Source organism: Lepisma saccharinum, chromosome 25 (assembly GCF_977018435.1).
Source record: "Lepisma saccharinum chromosome 25, izLepSacc3.1, whole genome shotgun sequence".
NCBI classification, from domain to species: Eukaryota; Metazoa; Arthropoda; class Insecta; order Zygentoma; family Lepismatidae; genus Lepisma; species Lepisma saccharinum.
The window spans coordinates 43,485,757-43,502,818 of NC_139253.1; the positions used below are offsets into that span (position 1 = coordinate 43,485,757).

General features: G+C 39.3%; 1 protein-coding gene across 2 annotated transcripts in view; it reads right to left on the minus strand.

The window, feature by feature from the left end:
• Positions 1–1,092: 1,092 nt before the first annotated feature.
• The window catches only part of THADA (Thyroid adenoma-associated protein homolog), a 212,528-nt gene continuing 196,558 nt past the window's right edge, over positions 1,093–17,062 (minus strand). For both annotated transcript variants that reach the window (XM_083111408.1, XM_083111407.1), the window contains exons 23-24: positions 15,634–15,896; positions 1,093–2,723 (exon numbers count right to left, since the gene is read on the minus strand). In XM_083111408.1, coding sequence (XP_082967534.1) covers positions 2,187–2,723; positions 15,634–15,896 — 800 coding nt within the window. In that variant the 3' untranslated portion in view covers positions 1,093–2,186. The remainder of the gene's footprint in view (positions 2,724–15,633; positions 15,897–17,062) is intronic.

The window sequence follows — 17,062 nt, forward strand, 5'->3', positions numbered from 1 at the left end:
GTCAAATTAAGGTCTAATATGTAAGAATTGGATATTGTCCCCATTTTTTTTCCTATGTGGGCAGTTTGGCATGAAGGTTGGTACAAGTAAGATTCACATGATTGAGAACTTAAGTTTCTTGAGCTTGCCAGTGCAAATTAAGTTAAGTGAACTGAAACTAAGGAAAATAGTGCTGAGTGTGCACTAGGAAAGTTTAGTGTTATTACTACATAGTGTTTAGGAGTGATTGAGCAAGGATTCTACATTTTGCCAACTGCTGTGTAGCGTACTCAGGTGAAGGAGCTTTACATTACTATGTGTCTGTTCGGGAAAGAAAAGCACTATCCGCACAAGTTGTACAAGATCAAATAGTTAGTGCATTAGTCACATAAGAATATTCAAGAGATATCCCTGGAATATAAACAGCAGATTTCACAGAAGTTCTACAAAATTTAAAGAGTAAGGGAGCAAGATAGAACCTACCTCATCTCGAAGATTTACCCCCCCCCTCTCTCTCTCCAACACCTCTAGTATGTGTTCAGTGCTTCAGTGCATTTAGCGTTAGGCAAATTCACAGATCATGTTAAAAATGTTAGCATCCAGTGTGGTAGAATTAATAATAAAGAAAAAAATACATGTATATATAAATTAAAAACTCAAAGTAAGGGTAGGTAGTCTCGAGTCAAGTGTTGTAAACATAGTTGGTTATAAAAAAATGGGCAAGGTTTAAAATCCTTTCCAAATCTTGTTGTATCTCAACAAATGTACAACCAGAAGCTGACCGTATTGTATAAACACCTGTAAATCATTGATATCAGGTACCAAGGCTTAAATTACTTTAATAAGATTAATAATATCAAACACTGCAGTCTATTATTTATTGTATATGAGACTTGCAGTTGGAAATTCGCCCAATTTGCTAACTGGTTAAATCAAAACAACACCTTTTACGTTATCATGCATACAAAACAGGGCCATACCTAGGGTGGTTCCAGACCACCTCCCCTCTCCTCTCAAAAATCTTACTCCTCTGTGCATTTAGTGTAATATTAAGCATAATTATATACATGTCATACCTCTCATGTAGAGATGCAACTCACATTTATTCCAAGTAAAGATAAGCCAAATCTCAACAAAATTCATGACACTTCTTAAACTAAAACTTTCACCACACACACACGCTTGTAAATTCAATGTAGATATATTTAAAAATATTGCATAGCATTGAAACACTGTTACATTAAAATGAACTTCCACAGTCTTGGAAAAATATTTTACACAGAATGTTTCTCTTCATTCATTTGGTACAAGAGTTTTAAACATCTCCGTTTTGTCACTAATGCACCAATTACTTAAGAAATAATGCACCCTGCGCCCTTCTCCGTCTGTTGCTTGCAATTTTCGTTGGCATTGAATATGCTTCATCTTCTTAAAAGAGTAAAATATTATCATTATAGTCTGCACCAAAAAATATATCTGACAGGAGTCTGTGTGCTTCAGTAGGTCTCACTGTTCACCACTGAGCATTCTAATATTATAAATTCTATGCATGATTGTACATAGATATTTACTCATGATTTATCCCTTATTTGTGTCAATGCAAACCTTTAAGAACATCACCAGAAAATGAATAAAATAAAGAGAAGAAATGTACAAAAAATTATATAAAATTTATTATATCTACATTTACTTAAAACAAACTCTTAATTGCACCATTAAACCTAACAGTTGTACATGTAGACAAGAAACTTGATGAGGAAATTATTCTAGTTTCGGAAATGCAACTTCATTGAACCACCACTTGCAGTTTGTTCAACAAAACATGGAAAGTGACCAGGAACATTATATTATCTATTTAGTTTGTAGACGTCGAAATGTCCCTTCGAATATCAACAGAACACACACACATACACCCATAAATTCACAGAAGAAAAAATAATTTCTTGCAATGCAAATAAAAATCTGCTGTTTACTTTAGAACGTCAAATGTAAAATTGGTACAGAGTTCATTTAAAACGCTGTCACAACAAATTTCCTTTGTATAAAATCACAGCATTCAAAAAAATACACACATCAGATCTACTTCATGTGCTTAGTGAGAAAACTTCAAAACATGATCCGTAAAAAAGGTCATATGTAAATTTTTTCTCCACAAACCAACAAATAAATATTGAAGGCACCAGAATTTGTATTTGTTTGCAAAATGCTTATTCTTCTTCAGTAAAGTTTTCCCTTTGAGAAGGGTTGCTGCACCAAAAGACAATCCCATTTGAATGCGTACAATAGGCTAACAAATTGTTCATGGATCCTTCCCGGAAAACATGCTCCAATTTTGTTCTCAGTTGTACTTGAAAGAGAAAGAGCACTTTCACTTCATAAAATGCTGTAAACACACTCATTATCTTGTAAATTCTCTGACACATACTGCTGTAGGTTTGTGACAATAATCGAGATGCAGTAGTCACTCTGGATGCCAAAGACATCTGGTCTAATATATTCATTGCTGTACACTCAAGGTAACAAGTGAGAGATACTACACCTTGACCGAGTGAGTAATGACTTTGTAACCACTCCATCACATCACGAGGCAAATCACATTGAAGCATTTTACAGATATCTTCATGTCTTTGTTTTCCTCCATAGCTGCAGAGAAAATACTTCAAATATTCAATTGCAATATCAGTTAACATTACTTCTTCAGCATATGTATTTGTTTCACCTTTATCAAAAACTCTTTCTTCATCCTAGAAGCAAAAAGAAACAATAATTAATTAAATAAATGTTGTATCTTAAAATTATTAAAATATTATTGTAGGAATTTAATATTGCTACTTCTGCTAACTCATTCCACACATGAATGATGTGAGTAATAACAATTCTGCAAAATACGTATAAAGCTATCCGTACACGATCAAATGAAACATGTACAACACATTGAATTCCACACTTAAAGGAAGTGACATCAGAGCACGTGTCATGTTTCTTCTTGCATTCATGGTTACAGTCCAATAATTTCTCATTAGCAATGGCTCTAAATAAAACCTTTCAATATAAGACCGTTGACCAATCAGAAGCACATGCTATGAAACTCAATTATTGAAAAACAGCATCAAGACAGAATGAATATTTTGTAAAATTATTTTGTCATTATGATCACACAGTTTTTCTGGTGGATTATATTTATAATACTGAGAGAAAATACATCACACTTCTTTTGAGTTTCCGAAATACATCTTCCTATGGAAAGAAATTATTCTCTTTGTTACAGTTGATCTATTTATTTCTTTTTCTTGCTGTACACACTTCCACACACTTCAGTAAAATTGTTTTGAAATGATTCTTTGATCATGTATGGGTGCAACCTCAGACATTTCAAGATTTCCAATAAATAAGAACATTGTTCAACAACTGCTTCAGTGACAATCAGATCATGTAAAGACAGCTTAAGTTAAGTCTCTGCTTTCCTGAAATTCAAGTAATCAGTTGATTATCTCATTTTGAAAACTGTACTGTCAGCTATTATACGAGGGTCATACTGAAAGTAATGAGCAACAATTTTTCATGAACCAAGTTTTGGTTTTATTAAAGAAAAACATGCTACATCATAATCTACAGACTTTTCCTTACTTTTCAACAAAGTCTCAATTTATTTGAATGCATTTTTGCCACCTTTCTGGTAGCTTGAATATACCCTTACGGTAGAACTCCATTCCAGCTGCTCGAAGACACTGACCCACTGCTTTCTGTATGTCCTACGTCGTCTGGTAGTGTTGGTCTTGTAACGGATCCTTCACAAAACCAAACAGATGACAGTTGGAGGGTGCAATGTTGGGACTGTAGAGAGGGCTCCCATGCCATTTTCCCAATTTCCTCCCTGGTGAACTGAGCAGAGTGCGAGCATACATTATCATGTTCAAGGAAGGGTTTCTTTCCAGGACGTTTATCCCACAATGCACGATGGAGCTTGTGAAGTGTTTGGATATAACGGTGAGCATTTATGGTTACACCAGCTTCAAGAATGCACCCTCTGCTTTCCATGTTGCATTTTGTGGAGGCAGTTTGTGGGTAACTGCTCCGAGGCTGATCTTCGATGCTCGTGTTTCCGTCTTTAAAATGTTTTACTCATCTTCTAACACTGCTAGCACCCATGCATACATCTCTATATGCACGCTGAAGTTTAGTCTGAATTTCAGCAGCAGGAATTCCCTCCTTAACAAGGAATTCAATCACAGCACATTGTCAAAACGAAGCATCACCGTCAGCCATATTTAAACAACTGACTGCACTCACGAGATCAAAGCTAATGACATCACACTACCTCGATGCGTTCAGTAAAGTCTATATTTTGTGATGATTTACTTTGTTTGCATGTATTGATGGATTCTGATTTTTTTTAAATTGTTGCTCATCACTGCCAGTATGCCCCTCGTATATTCATGACACTAGTTTTTCACACATTCACTTTCAGATCTTCACAAATATTTAATCTGAACAAACCTGGCCAAAGCTCTTGTTGAAATAAGAAAGCTTTCTGTTTCAATTTTAACAATACCTGCAACTTGCATGCTGATGGAAAGGACATTCTCTGTTAAATTTACCTGTGCAGTACAGTGACTCAGGAGTAATAAATTACTTGACAATAATAAAGTAAACACTTCTGGAGGATTTAAAGAAGAGTCCTACAGTCTACTATGATGCTTTGCAGAAAACAAGTTGTGATGAAATAGGCAAAGGGATGCATTTCTTTTTGTAATTCGTTTATTTAGTGATTCCCAATCAAACATTTTAAATGTATTTTTGATTGATTTGTTGTTTTAAGTCTATTTTATGCACAGAAAGGCTAATCGGGACTGGACATACAGTTTATAAAGTGGGATCCGAACCACTGTACCATGTGTCTCCACCAGGTATCGAACCAGGGACCCCTTTACCACTATGACATCGGGGAGGCACTTGAATTTATTTCATCTAATGTAGCAAATTACACTGGTCAGCATGGAATTCCTCCTTGAAATGAAAATGGGTGTTTCTTATGTTTTCGAGGGTGCTGAATCTAGATCTCATAGCCAAATTGTTCCATCACCCATCAATTTTGAGGGAGAAGATATTTCTCGACTCGTTGTAATGAGCTCATCATCGAGCAAAATATCAGGCTTTTATAATCTGCTCCAAAGATGGCTCTGTATATAAGTGAATAACTATTGTATTAAATTTCAAAAAAGTGTCTACAGAGATTCTCATAAGGACAAGTATTTAATATACAGGGTGGCTCAATAAGTCACTTAACACCCCCAGTACAAGGCCACTGCGGCATGGAACGTGAAAATGGCGATGACCAATCGTTGCCTGGCCAAGGGGGAACCACATTGACGTCACCCACATGGTCGGCAGCCATCTTGATGTCCGCCATATTGTATTCAACTTCAGAAATTTAAACGGGAAGGGGGTCGTGCGACATATCAAAATGGGCTAGAATTTCACCAGGAAAACAACTGTGACATTTGTTTTAACCTAACTTTAAATCTAAGGGCGATTCCTGCATGGGAGAGTGACATGTCCTTTCCTTTTTGCTTAAATGTTTATTGTTCAAATTATCGTTAGTATGTGATTATGTGGTATATATTGTTTAGGCCAATCACTGAAAATGTCCGGATATTGACTTACTGGTATGTACATATCTTGTAGTATTGGTTGACATGGGAATTACGATTGTGTTTTGCCTTTACATAAAAGTTTAAAAGAGTGATGATGTGAATTGATCGTGTCAAGAGTAGCACATTTCCTTTTTCACTGATCTGAACGAAAATGCCACTAACACGTGAGGAACAGATTGCCATCATATTGATGTCAGGGGAGAGAAGTACGTGTGACATTGCTGCAGACTTCAATAACCGCAATCCTGCAAGACTACTGGTGTCACTACTGGTGTCACATGTGGCCGTCAGCCAATTGCTGGCAAAGTTTCAAGATACTGGATCTGTGGACGACAAGCCACGACATGGGCGTCCGAAAACAGCCACGGATGAGGGTACTGCTGTAGCGGTGTTGGCATCATTTGCAAAGTCCCCAACCCGCAGCACATGGAGACTGGCACTGGAAAGTGGTGTCAGCATGGGTTCAATTCAAAGGATTGTACGTGACCACCACTGGCATCTGTATAAGATACAGCTGCAGCAGCACCTTAGTGAGGACGATCCAAACAGGCTTTTGCAGTTTTGTGAGTGGGCTATAGCACAACTGCAATGTGACCCTGCCGTCGATAGCAAGATTCTGTTCAGTGATGAGGCTAATTTTTATGTGTCGGGGGAGGTGAATAAGCAAAATCTGCGGTACTGGTCACCCAAAAATCCACATTGGACAGATCCCAGCAAGATGACAGGAGGCGGGAAGCTAATGGTGTGGTGTGGTACTTGGGGTTCCCGACTTGTTGGTCCCTTTTTCATTGAGGGCAACTTAAATGCAGAGGGCTACTTGCTTCTGCTACGGGAGCAGATCTTACCATCCTTACTGTCTGAGGATGGGAGCTATCCTGAATGGTTCCAGAAAGATGGTGCTCCACCGCACTATGGGATGATAGTCCGTCAGTACCTGGATCAACAATTCCCTCACCACTGGATTGGTCGCCGAGGAACTGTGGAATGGCCTGCACGCTCACCTGACCTGACACCATTGGACTTTTACCTCTCAGGACACCTGAAAGCCATGGTGTATGCTACGAAAATCAGGGATCTGGCCCATTTGCGCACACGCATTGTGGATGCCTGGACTGCAATAACTCCTGAGGTTCTTCAGAATGTGGTAAGGTCATGGGAGAGACGATTACACGTGTGTATTGTGCAAGAAGGACATCATATTGAGCATGTTTTATAACTTAGTGGTATTGTTAACTCTGCAACAATTAAAGTTAGGTAAAAACAAATGTCACAGTTGTTTTCCTGGTGAAATTCTAGCCCATTTTGATATGTCGCACGACCCCCTTCCCATTTAAATTTCTGAAGTTGAATTCTAAATGGCGGACATCAAGATGGCTGCCGACCATGCATGTGACGTCATTGTGGTTCCCCCTTGGCCAGGCAACAATTGGTCATCGCCACTTTTACGTTCCATGCCCCAGTGGCCTTGTACTGGGGGTATTAAGTGACTTATTGAGCCATAACTTCGTGGTATTGTTAACTCTGCAACAATTAAAGTTAGGTGAAAACAAATGTCACAGTTGTTTTCCTGGTGAAATTCTAGCCCATTTTGATATGTTGCACGACCCCCTTCCCATTTAAATTTTTGAACTTGAATTCAAGATGGCGGATATCAAGATGGCTGCCGACCATGCGGTTCCCCCTTGGCCAGGCAACGATTGGTCATCGCCATTTTTACGTTCCATGCCGCAGTGGCCTTGTACTGAGAGTGTTAAGTGACTTATTGAGCCACCCTGTAGTATCCAATTTCCTCTTAGAATCTTGTATAAGCAATTAAAAGAAAACAGCAAACATGTATTTGTTGAGCAAATGCATTACTTCTTACTGAACTTATTTTCTTATACTTCTATATATTCAATCTATGCAAATTTTGTTTTCTACGTTACCCTCAAAGTATTACGTGAAGTGAATTCTCTGAAATGTCTCGTACGTGTCGTAACCAACCGAACACCTTCTGCTACATTTGCAGAGAGTTATCACAAAAATCTCAAGGGAAACCTTTAACTCCTCTTGTGAGGAAGGCTTATGAGCTTTATTTTGGCTGCAAGGTTGGTGATCAAGATAAAGCATGGGCCCCCAAAATATGTTGCAGTACTTGTTCGAGAACTGTCGTTGGTTGGTTGAACGATACCCATAAAAGAATGTCATTTGCTGTGCCAATGGTGTGGCGTGAACCACGTAATCATCTAGATGACTGTTATTTTTGTATGGTGAATGCTAGTGGTTTCTCCAGCAAATTGAAACGAAAATTGGAGTACCCGAACATACCGTCTGCTCTCAGACCTATCCCTCACAATAACTTAATGCCACTGCCAAAGCCTCCGGAACAATACACCGTGGATTTAGAACTGGAAGATGATGCAAGAGATGCATTTTTTGGAATGAGAGAAGAAGAAGATGATGAGTTTCATGCACCCATGACCAACATCCTGCACTTAATTACTCAAACTCAGTTGAACATCCTAGTTCGAGACTTGGATTTACCCAAAACAAAGGTGCAACTGCTTGGATCCAGCCTTCAACAGTGGAACCTTTTGGAAAGTGATGTAAATGTGTCATACTTCAAGAAGAGGGAATCAACGATTGCAAAGTGGTTTTCAATGGAGGGTGACTTAGTGTATAGTACGAGTAACAGTGTTAGAGGATTGATGAAGGAACTTGAGATCGAATATGACTTTGATCAATGGAGACTTTTTATAGATTCATGAAGGGTTAGTTTGAAGGCTGTTTTACTTCATAACACTGTTCTGCAGCAAAAATGAGGTTTTCAAATGAATGAGTGTTCCTAAATGGAATTTTCACGCTGAGTTCAGTGGTGCAATCCGTTTTTTCCTATCACGTCAGGTTTTCGAGAAAATCAGGAATTTGTGTTTCATAAAAGTCCCGTTTATATACCACAGGAGGGCATGGAGAGTATGTGGTCTGGAAACACTAATGTAACTGTTTTTTGTTTCACAGCTGGTAGAGTGATTTGTATTCCTAGTGCTGAACGGTTGCATGAAGTGACAAATTGTGTATATTCGGACAACAATGTTTTCACGTGGCTGCAAAAACGACCCGAACACTTTCTCTTAAGTATGTGGGAAGTACATGTTGTGTAAACAAAGACTAAAGATAACGCCATTCACCAAACAAGCCTACCTTGCATATTTTGGACTTGTGCTTGGCAATGAAAATAAACCATTGGTACCCCAGAAAGTATGTAAGACTTGTGTGGAAGGTTTGAGGTTCTCGATGAAAGGACAAAGAGAGAAATTCTATTTTGCTCTGCCAATGGTATGGAGGGAACAATTAAACCATACGGATGACTGTTATTTTTGTCAAGTTCAAGTGCAAGGTTTTAGTGCCAAGAACAAAAGTGACATAGTGTATCCACATTTGCGATCTGCAATGAGACCAATCAAACATGACGAAAGTCTACCTATTCCTTCTCGTCCATCTTCAAGCTGTACATCGCCTCGAAAGGAAGTTGTAAGCGATACAACGTACATCAGTGGATCAGTACAAGTGATAATACCCCACACTTATTTAGTCAGACCACACTGAATGACTTGGTACGTGATCTTGCGTTACCAAAGGAAAGTTCTGAACTGTTAGCTTCTGAACTGAAAGACAGACATTTATTGTTACCTGGCACTAAAATTTCATGTTACAGATCCCGGGAACAAGAAATAGTTTCTTGATTTTCAGAAGAAGGGTCTATGACCTTCTGCAATGACATACCGAAACTTGTAAGGTGGCTTGGTGTGAAGTATGTAACTTCTGAATGGAGGTTTTTCATAGATTCTTCTGTAACCAGCCTGAAAGGTGTTTTACTCCACAATGGTAATGTTCTTGGATCTGTTCTATTACTTCGAAAGAATCATATGAAAGTTTGCAGTTTCTATTGCAGTGTGTGAAGTACTCCGAGTATGGGTGGGTTGTATGTGATGACTTCAAAGTTATCAACCTTTTACTGGGACTACAAATGGGATACACAAAAATGACCTGTTTCCTGTGCGAGTGGGATAGTCAAGACAGACAAAATCACTGGCAAAGGCGGGAGTGGCCAACCAGAGAACTCTTGACACCCAAACAAAGAATGTTAGGCATGTGCCCCTTGTGGAACCAACGAAAGTTCTTCTCCCTCCTCTACACATTAAATTGGGTATCATGAGTCAGTTTGTACGTGCCCTAGATAAGTACATATGTAGTGTTTATCAGAGAATGACCCTACATAAGCTGAAAGCGGTCTTTTTACTGGACCTCAGATCAGGAAAGTAATGTGTGACACCAATTTTGAGGATACAATGAGCTAAACGGAAAAGCAAGCCTGGGAGAGCTACAAAGATGTAAAAAACTTCCTAGGAAACAGAAGGAGTCCAGTTTACAAAACCATTGTGAACACCATGTTGGAAAATTTGAGAAAACTAGGTTGTAACATGAGTTTGAAGTTACACTTCCTACATGCTCACATTGACTATTTTCCAGATACCTGTCTTGGATTTTACAGCGAGGAACAGGGTGAATGTTTCCATCAGGATTTGAAAGACATAGAAAGAAGATACCATGGTTGGTTGGACTGTGAACATGATGGCAGACTACTGTTGGTCCCTGAAAAGGGAAAGTTCTTCTCATGCATATGGAAGAAGTTCAAAAAGACGAAAATTCCTGCCTGTAAAATAAGTGAGGTCACTGTAAATAATATCACTTGTTGGTAGTTCTTGTGAACTGTACGTACACTGTGTTTACAATTACATAATTATAATATACACCACGTTTTTAAGCATGGCAATGATCTTGTAGAAGGGTGTAAATATATGTCGGTAATGGTTCAATATGCACATTTTGTTTTACATTTTTTTTTAACAATCTGGACGTGATACAAGAAAACTGCTTACATATTTGGAATCAGCGTCCCAAAATTAGGGGGAAACGACATTCGAAACCAAAACATCAAGAAAAAAATTTCAAATTGCAGAGCAGTGTAATGGGAACAAGTTGCCATCAATACCGCTGGCTCATGCATTTCACATGAAAGAGACGTATGCAAACCTTGAACGAATGTTGCAGAAAATATGTTACCAAGTACATCAGTGGAACATATGTGTGGACTTAAAAGTTGTTGCATTGCTGAATGGGTTACAAGGGGGTTACACAAAATTTTGCTGTTTTATTTGTGAGTGGAACAGCCGAGCAAAGGACAGACATTATACTGTAAAAGAATGGCCACTTCGTGAAGAAAACATTCCAGGAGAGAAGAATGATCACTGCCAGCTTTAGTCGAGAAATCAAAAATTTCGTTACCACCTCTCCATATCAAGCTCGGCCTGATGAAACTGTTGGTGAAGGCAATGGATAAACAGGGACAAGGGTTTATATATCTAAAAGAAAAGTTTCCATGCATAAGTGGTGCCAAAATAAATGAAGGTATCTTCATTGGTCCACAAGAAAGACAGCTATTTCAGGATCCCAATTTCAGACAAGTTTTGAATGACACTGAGAAAAGGGCATGTGATGCTTTTGAAAATGTGTGCAAGAACTTTCTGGGAAATAAAAAGTCTGAAAATTATGTGGAAATAGTAGAAGAACTGATTTCCTCTTACTACAGTTTCGGATGCAACATGTCACTGAAGCTGCATTTCTTGCATTCCCATTTAGATTTTTTCCCGGAAAATATGGGTGCAGTTTCAGACAAACATGGTGAAAGGTTCCACCAAGATGTGGAAACGATAGAGTGGTAGATGGAATGGAAACATGTTAGCCGATTACTGTTGGACTCTTATGCGTGAGACCCCAAAGGAACAATACAAGAGACAGAAGACAACAAAATAGCATTCTACGAACCTACGTGTGTGAATAAAGCATGTCTGCAGATTGTGAAAATGTTACACTTTTTTACCTTACATTTTGTGCCACTTTTATGTTCTCTTAATGTATCTAGATGTGAAGAAATTTAATCTGGACCATTAAGTATGAATATGTAAATTTTTCACGCTACTAACTGTATGAAATATTTGATCTTTACATGTAAGTTTTGCGTTTAAAATTAAAGGCCCTCATGTATGGTGTGTCCGTTTATAAAATTAGAGCCCAAAACGTTTACTCATTTCTTCTTTATCCTATTTTTAGTACAGTGCCATCTATTTGTCATATTCGACTCTCACTGAATGCATTGGAAATTTTGTAAATTTTGAAAGTTAAATATTTCAGAATTGGTGGGTGATGGGAAGAAAACGGTTTTCAGATTCTCAATCAGAACCTCGAAATCTATAAGAATCACTAAATTTTGCCAGGAGGAAAAAAAAGTTCCAATTTGCCGACCAGTGTTATTAACATTAGGCTAATCACTATGATAGAAATAAATGAATACAGTTATCAATTTAAGTTAATGAAATCACACCCAAAGGAATGAAAAATCATGCCTACCAAAAATAAGTATGGTTTATAACAGAAATAGCCTTCATCATGTTAAGCTTATGCTGTTTGAAAAATAATGTTTCCAAAATGTTCAACTTTAACATTGAATATTAATTTTTTTTCCATTTTTCATATTATACAGGGTGTTTCCGGGCTGATGATGCAAAGTTTCAGGGATGATGGAGAAGGGCACATGTATCAATTTGAGATAAGTAACCCTGGTCCGGAAACGACTTAGGCATGACATCATTGCACAAAGTTCTGCCATACCCATTGGAACAACCCCGGGGTCGTTCGAACAATGTCACAGGCAGCGAGAATTCTTGCCAGGAGATCCTCTTCAGTCTACTACAGGTGTCTCATACACAAGTCTGTCTCGTACACAATCATGAGGAGTGGGGACAGGAAACTCCACTGCACTGCAGATGGCGTGATGTGTACGTCTCCGACATGGTCAGTCCAGATGTGAAGGTCGGTCGACTGTAGTCTGTGTTTACAAGTTGAAGTGTAACAGTAGATCAGCCGTAGTGAAATGGAGTACACGGTAGCGGACTTTGCAGACATGATTTTCATGTACGGACAAGCAAATGGAAACAGTAGAGAGGCCGAAAGGTTGTATTGGGCCAAGTACCCACGTAGGAGACATCCGACCCACACCATGTTTCCAAGTCTGTTCCAACGGTTAAAGGAAACAGGGCATATGGAACCACAATACCAGGACCGAGGAGGACAACGATACGTACAGACTCCCGAATTGTAAAAAGCAGTGCTTGCAGGTGTGGATGAAGAGCCTTCAATCAGCACCCGATCAGTTGCATGTGAAATGGGTGTCGCACACAGTACTGTGTGGAAAATAATACGGGAACAGCAGCTACACCCCTACCATCGTCAGAAAGTGTATGCTTTGTCTCCTGCTGACTTCGGACCTCACGTCGAGTTCAGCCAATGGTTACTGCTATGCTGTATGGTTGATCCTAACTTTCCTGCGTGTTATTTTCTCGGATGAACCCTGTTTCACCAGAGACAGAGTACTGAATACTCGCAACAGTCATGTATGGGCAGGTGAGAATCTCCATGCTACAGTTGTGATGAGCCAACACAGATTTGCAGTGAACCTGTGGGCGGGCATAGTCAATGATTATCTAATAGGCCCGTATCTTCTTCCTCCCTGCTTAACTGCACCAGTGTACTGTGTACTTGTGTTTCTGTGAGACATACTCCCCACGTTGTTAGAACATATCCCACTTGATCTTCGTCAATGTATGTGGTTCCAACACGATGGAGCCCCAGCTCACTTTAAACGTACTGTTCGTGAACACCAGAGCTGAACACTGTTCGTGAGCGTCAGACATTCCGTGAAAGGTGGATGGCAAGAGGGGGGCCTGTTCCGTGGCCAGCTCGGGGTCATGTGAAAAGTCTTGTGTACGAGACACCTGTTGAGACTGAAGAGGGTCTCCTGGCAAGAATTCTTGCTGCCTGTGACATTGTTCGAATGAACCCGGGGTTGTTCCAATGGGTATGCCAGAACTTTGTGCAATGATGTGATGCCTGCAGCGAAGCTGGGGAATGTCACTTTGAACAATTGTTGTCAATGTAGCAGCTTGTGAAATTTGTGCAGGGAATAGAAGTATTACATCTTCATACACCGATTTTCGCTTATAACTTCCGACTAAGTTGTTTCCGGACCAGGGTTCCTTATCTCAAATTGATACATGTGCCCTTCTCCATCATCCCTGAAAGTTTGTATCATCAGCCTGGAAACACCCTGTATATACTCAGTGGAACCTTGATTTTATATTTTTCAGGAGATAAAGCTGGAAAAAACTTAGAAAGCAGGAAATGCAAAATCAGGGAATATTTCTTAACATTTTATTATGTTGGGACCATCAAGATTGAATGTACAGAGTGGTGCAGAGGCAACTGACACATTCCAAATTTGAATACTGAGCCTGCACGATACCTTGTTGTGATTGTCGGGAAGGAGAAAGGTAGAGGAGACGATGCCATTTCGTGTAGTCAGTTGCAATGCAGCATTGGAAAATGCAGCAACGTGATAGCTGTTATTACGAAATAAAGTGTGACAGGAGTGCAGTGCATCTTTAGATGGCATTTTAATGTTGGTCGACATGGACACATAACATCTCAGAATACCATATTGGCTTGGGTGAAGAAATTCCAAGAAACGTATAATGATTATTAAAAACTAAAACAAGCCATTGTTGATGAAGTTGCAGATTGATCAGGACCTACAGAGATGTGTCTATGGCAACTTCAAGACACGCTTGCAACAGCATTGATGTAAATGGAGGCGATCTACTGTAGTTTTCAGCTTGTACTCTGTAAGTAATAAATAGCATACTTGGACCTATTTGTGGATGGTTCCGCTTATTTTCCCATTTCCATATATTATTTATAATCATTTGAAATGTGTCAGTCAGCTCCATGCCACTCTATATAGCGGAGAAAAATGTAAAATATGGGTTCCACTGTATGTGTTCAATTTCCTCATTATACAGAAGGTTGTTCGCTTTATATCCGACAATTGTCGATTTGGTGCTGCCACCTGGCATATCATGCTGGAACTATGGCTCTGCTGGCGGAAGCAGTGTTGTGTCTGACCTTGTAGGTGCGTGAGTGTTGGTAGTGAATGTTATCAAATGGCGCCGAACATCAACTGGTATTGGGAGGGTTACGTAATGGCCCTTTTCCATGCTAAGTTTTCATACGTACGCATTGTGAAACTGTATGAAAAGTACCTGGCGAGTTCCAAATGGAAGAAAGTTGTCACAATGGATGAATCATATGTTCATGTCACTGCTGGTGGTCACATTTGGGCGATCACATACCTCGACATTGATGGCAAGGGGCGCAGCAACTTTGTTCGTCAGTGCAGGGAAAGTTTCCCTCGTGGCTTTATGGTTGTGATGGGATTCAGATATGAGGGTAAGTTGATGATACGCAAGGTGGACAAAAACATGAAGGTGAATGCCAGATACTTCCAAGACTCCATTCTGACACCTATCTATTGGAGAGACATCCCACAATTGTATGGAATGGATGTGAACCAGGTGTTGATCCATATGGACAAGGCTTCGAGTCATATCACCAGAACATCACTACGTTTTTATCAGGAAATGGCAGAGGAATTAGGAATTCATGTCATTCCGTTTGAAGACATTCCTGTGAAAAGCCTAGATGCCAGTCCAATGGATTTTTGCACATTTGGACTGTTGAAACGACGTCTTCAACATCGCCGCCCGCGCACCCTGGATGGTCTATGGAAAACTTGCAGGGAGGAGTGGGACAGAATTCCCAAGCCTGTCCTGCGCCGGAGCTTGCTGCAATGGAAACTGCGATGACGGCTATAGTCCACAATGCTGGGGGTCCAATAGAACATGATCGGTGGTGGCGGTGCGGTATCTCTTAAGGTGAGTACCCGTCAAACATGGTTGGATATAAAGCGAATAACCTCTGTAAAACTTATAGCACCAATGTGAACAATTACTAGTGGAATGAAAACTATTATCATTCATTCTAGTTTAAAAAAAAGATCATGTATTACCATTGTTTCCTCCTCTACAACTTCATTATCTTCTTTCAAGGACCAATACAGAAGAACTGCAAGACAAGCAAGGGGATTGTCTTTGCCTACAGTTTCTACAAAGCCCCTCATGGCAAGAGACAATGCAAATACTGGAGTAACCTTCTTGAAATCACTTCCCATTGCTACAAGAGGAACAAGGTCAGACGCCCTCTCTCTCACTTCTGCATCATCATCTTGAAGCAGGTTGATGGCAGCTGTCCACAAAGTACACCTATCCATAACTGGAAAGATACACATAAAATAGAAAGCTTTTCTTGAATATTTAGGGCATGTACTTAAGGGCACGAGGAACAGTTTGTGTCCAACCGAGATGCAAGTACCCTAAACTTCTCCTCCCCAATGACCTTTCCCCACGTTGAGCTGGGGAAAGAGAGGTCTGTGTGCTGGATGGTCGTAGGAGGATAATAAAACTTAGCATTATGCATATGGGAGTACTAGTTTCATTGTTCCCTTGGACATATCGAACTTTGGATGGCACAGAAAAATACATGAACGGAAGGAGGACAGGTTAAAGATTTGATTGTCAGGAGGAAATGTCGAAACTTCCATTTGATTAGTCATAACTTGAAGTTCAAGTTGTGCTTTTTTTTCTCCATAAGGAAAACATGCTATTCTGAAAATTCTTATTCATCATATTTTTCAAACATCGTATCTAGCTTAATAATCAAGTTTACGAAATGCTTTCACTTGCAACATGGGGAGAAATTCATACTCTCTTGTTCACTGGTTCTTTTTAAGTAATAGTGCCCATTCCGATATTGAAATACGCGTAAATGCACACCTGGTGCAAAACTGTCGCTCTTCACCTTACCCCTTCAAGTCTGTATGATATACACGTGTACGTACATTTGGAGATTTTTGTGTTCAAAGTACACACATATGTTCAATGCACAGCTAGCAGAAAACTGCTGTTAGATGCCATCTATTGATGGTAGATAAACTGTTTGAAACAGTTGATCATATGAGGCTTAGAATTTTACTGCCATCTACAGGAAAGGAAAAAGAACTATACAGTAATGTTAAGAATCTCGATTTTACTTCAATAGTGACAAAAGTTAACTAGATTATGCACAAGAAAAATTTATTCTTGTTGCAGATAATGAAGTTGAAGACAAAAATGGAGAAGACATTTATACACCTGGAAATTGTGGTGATCTTATATAAGAGTGGTGTTACTTGCAATATATTTTTAGAGGTCAAAATATTAATTTTACAGGACTATCAGGAGTTGAAAAGAATCTTTTATCATGTTTTAGTTCCTTTCTCATTATCCTTTGCTCAAGAAGTGATCCATCTTGTTGTGGATGACACAAACTATGCACAACTAACACAAAGTAGTGACCAATATAAATATCACTTGGAGTGTAGGTCATTTAAATCTTAGCTT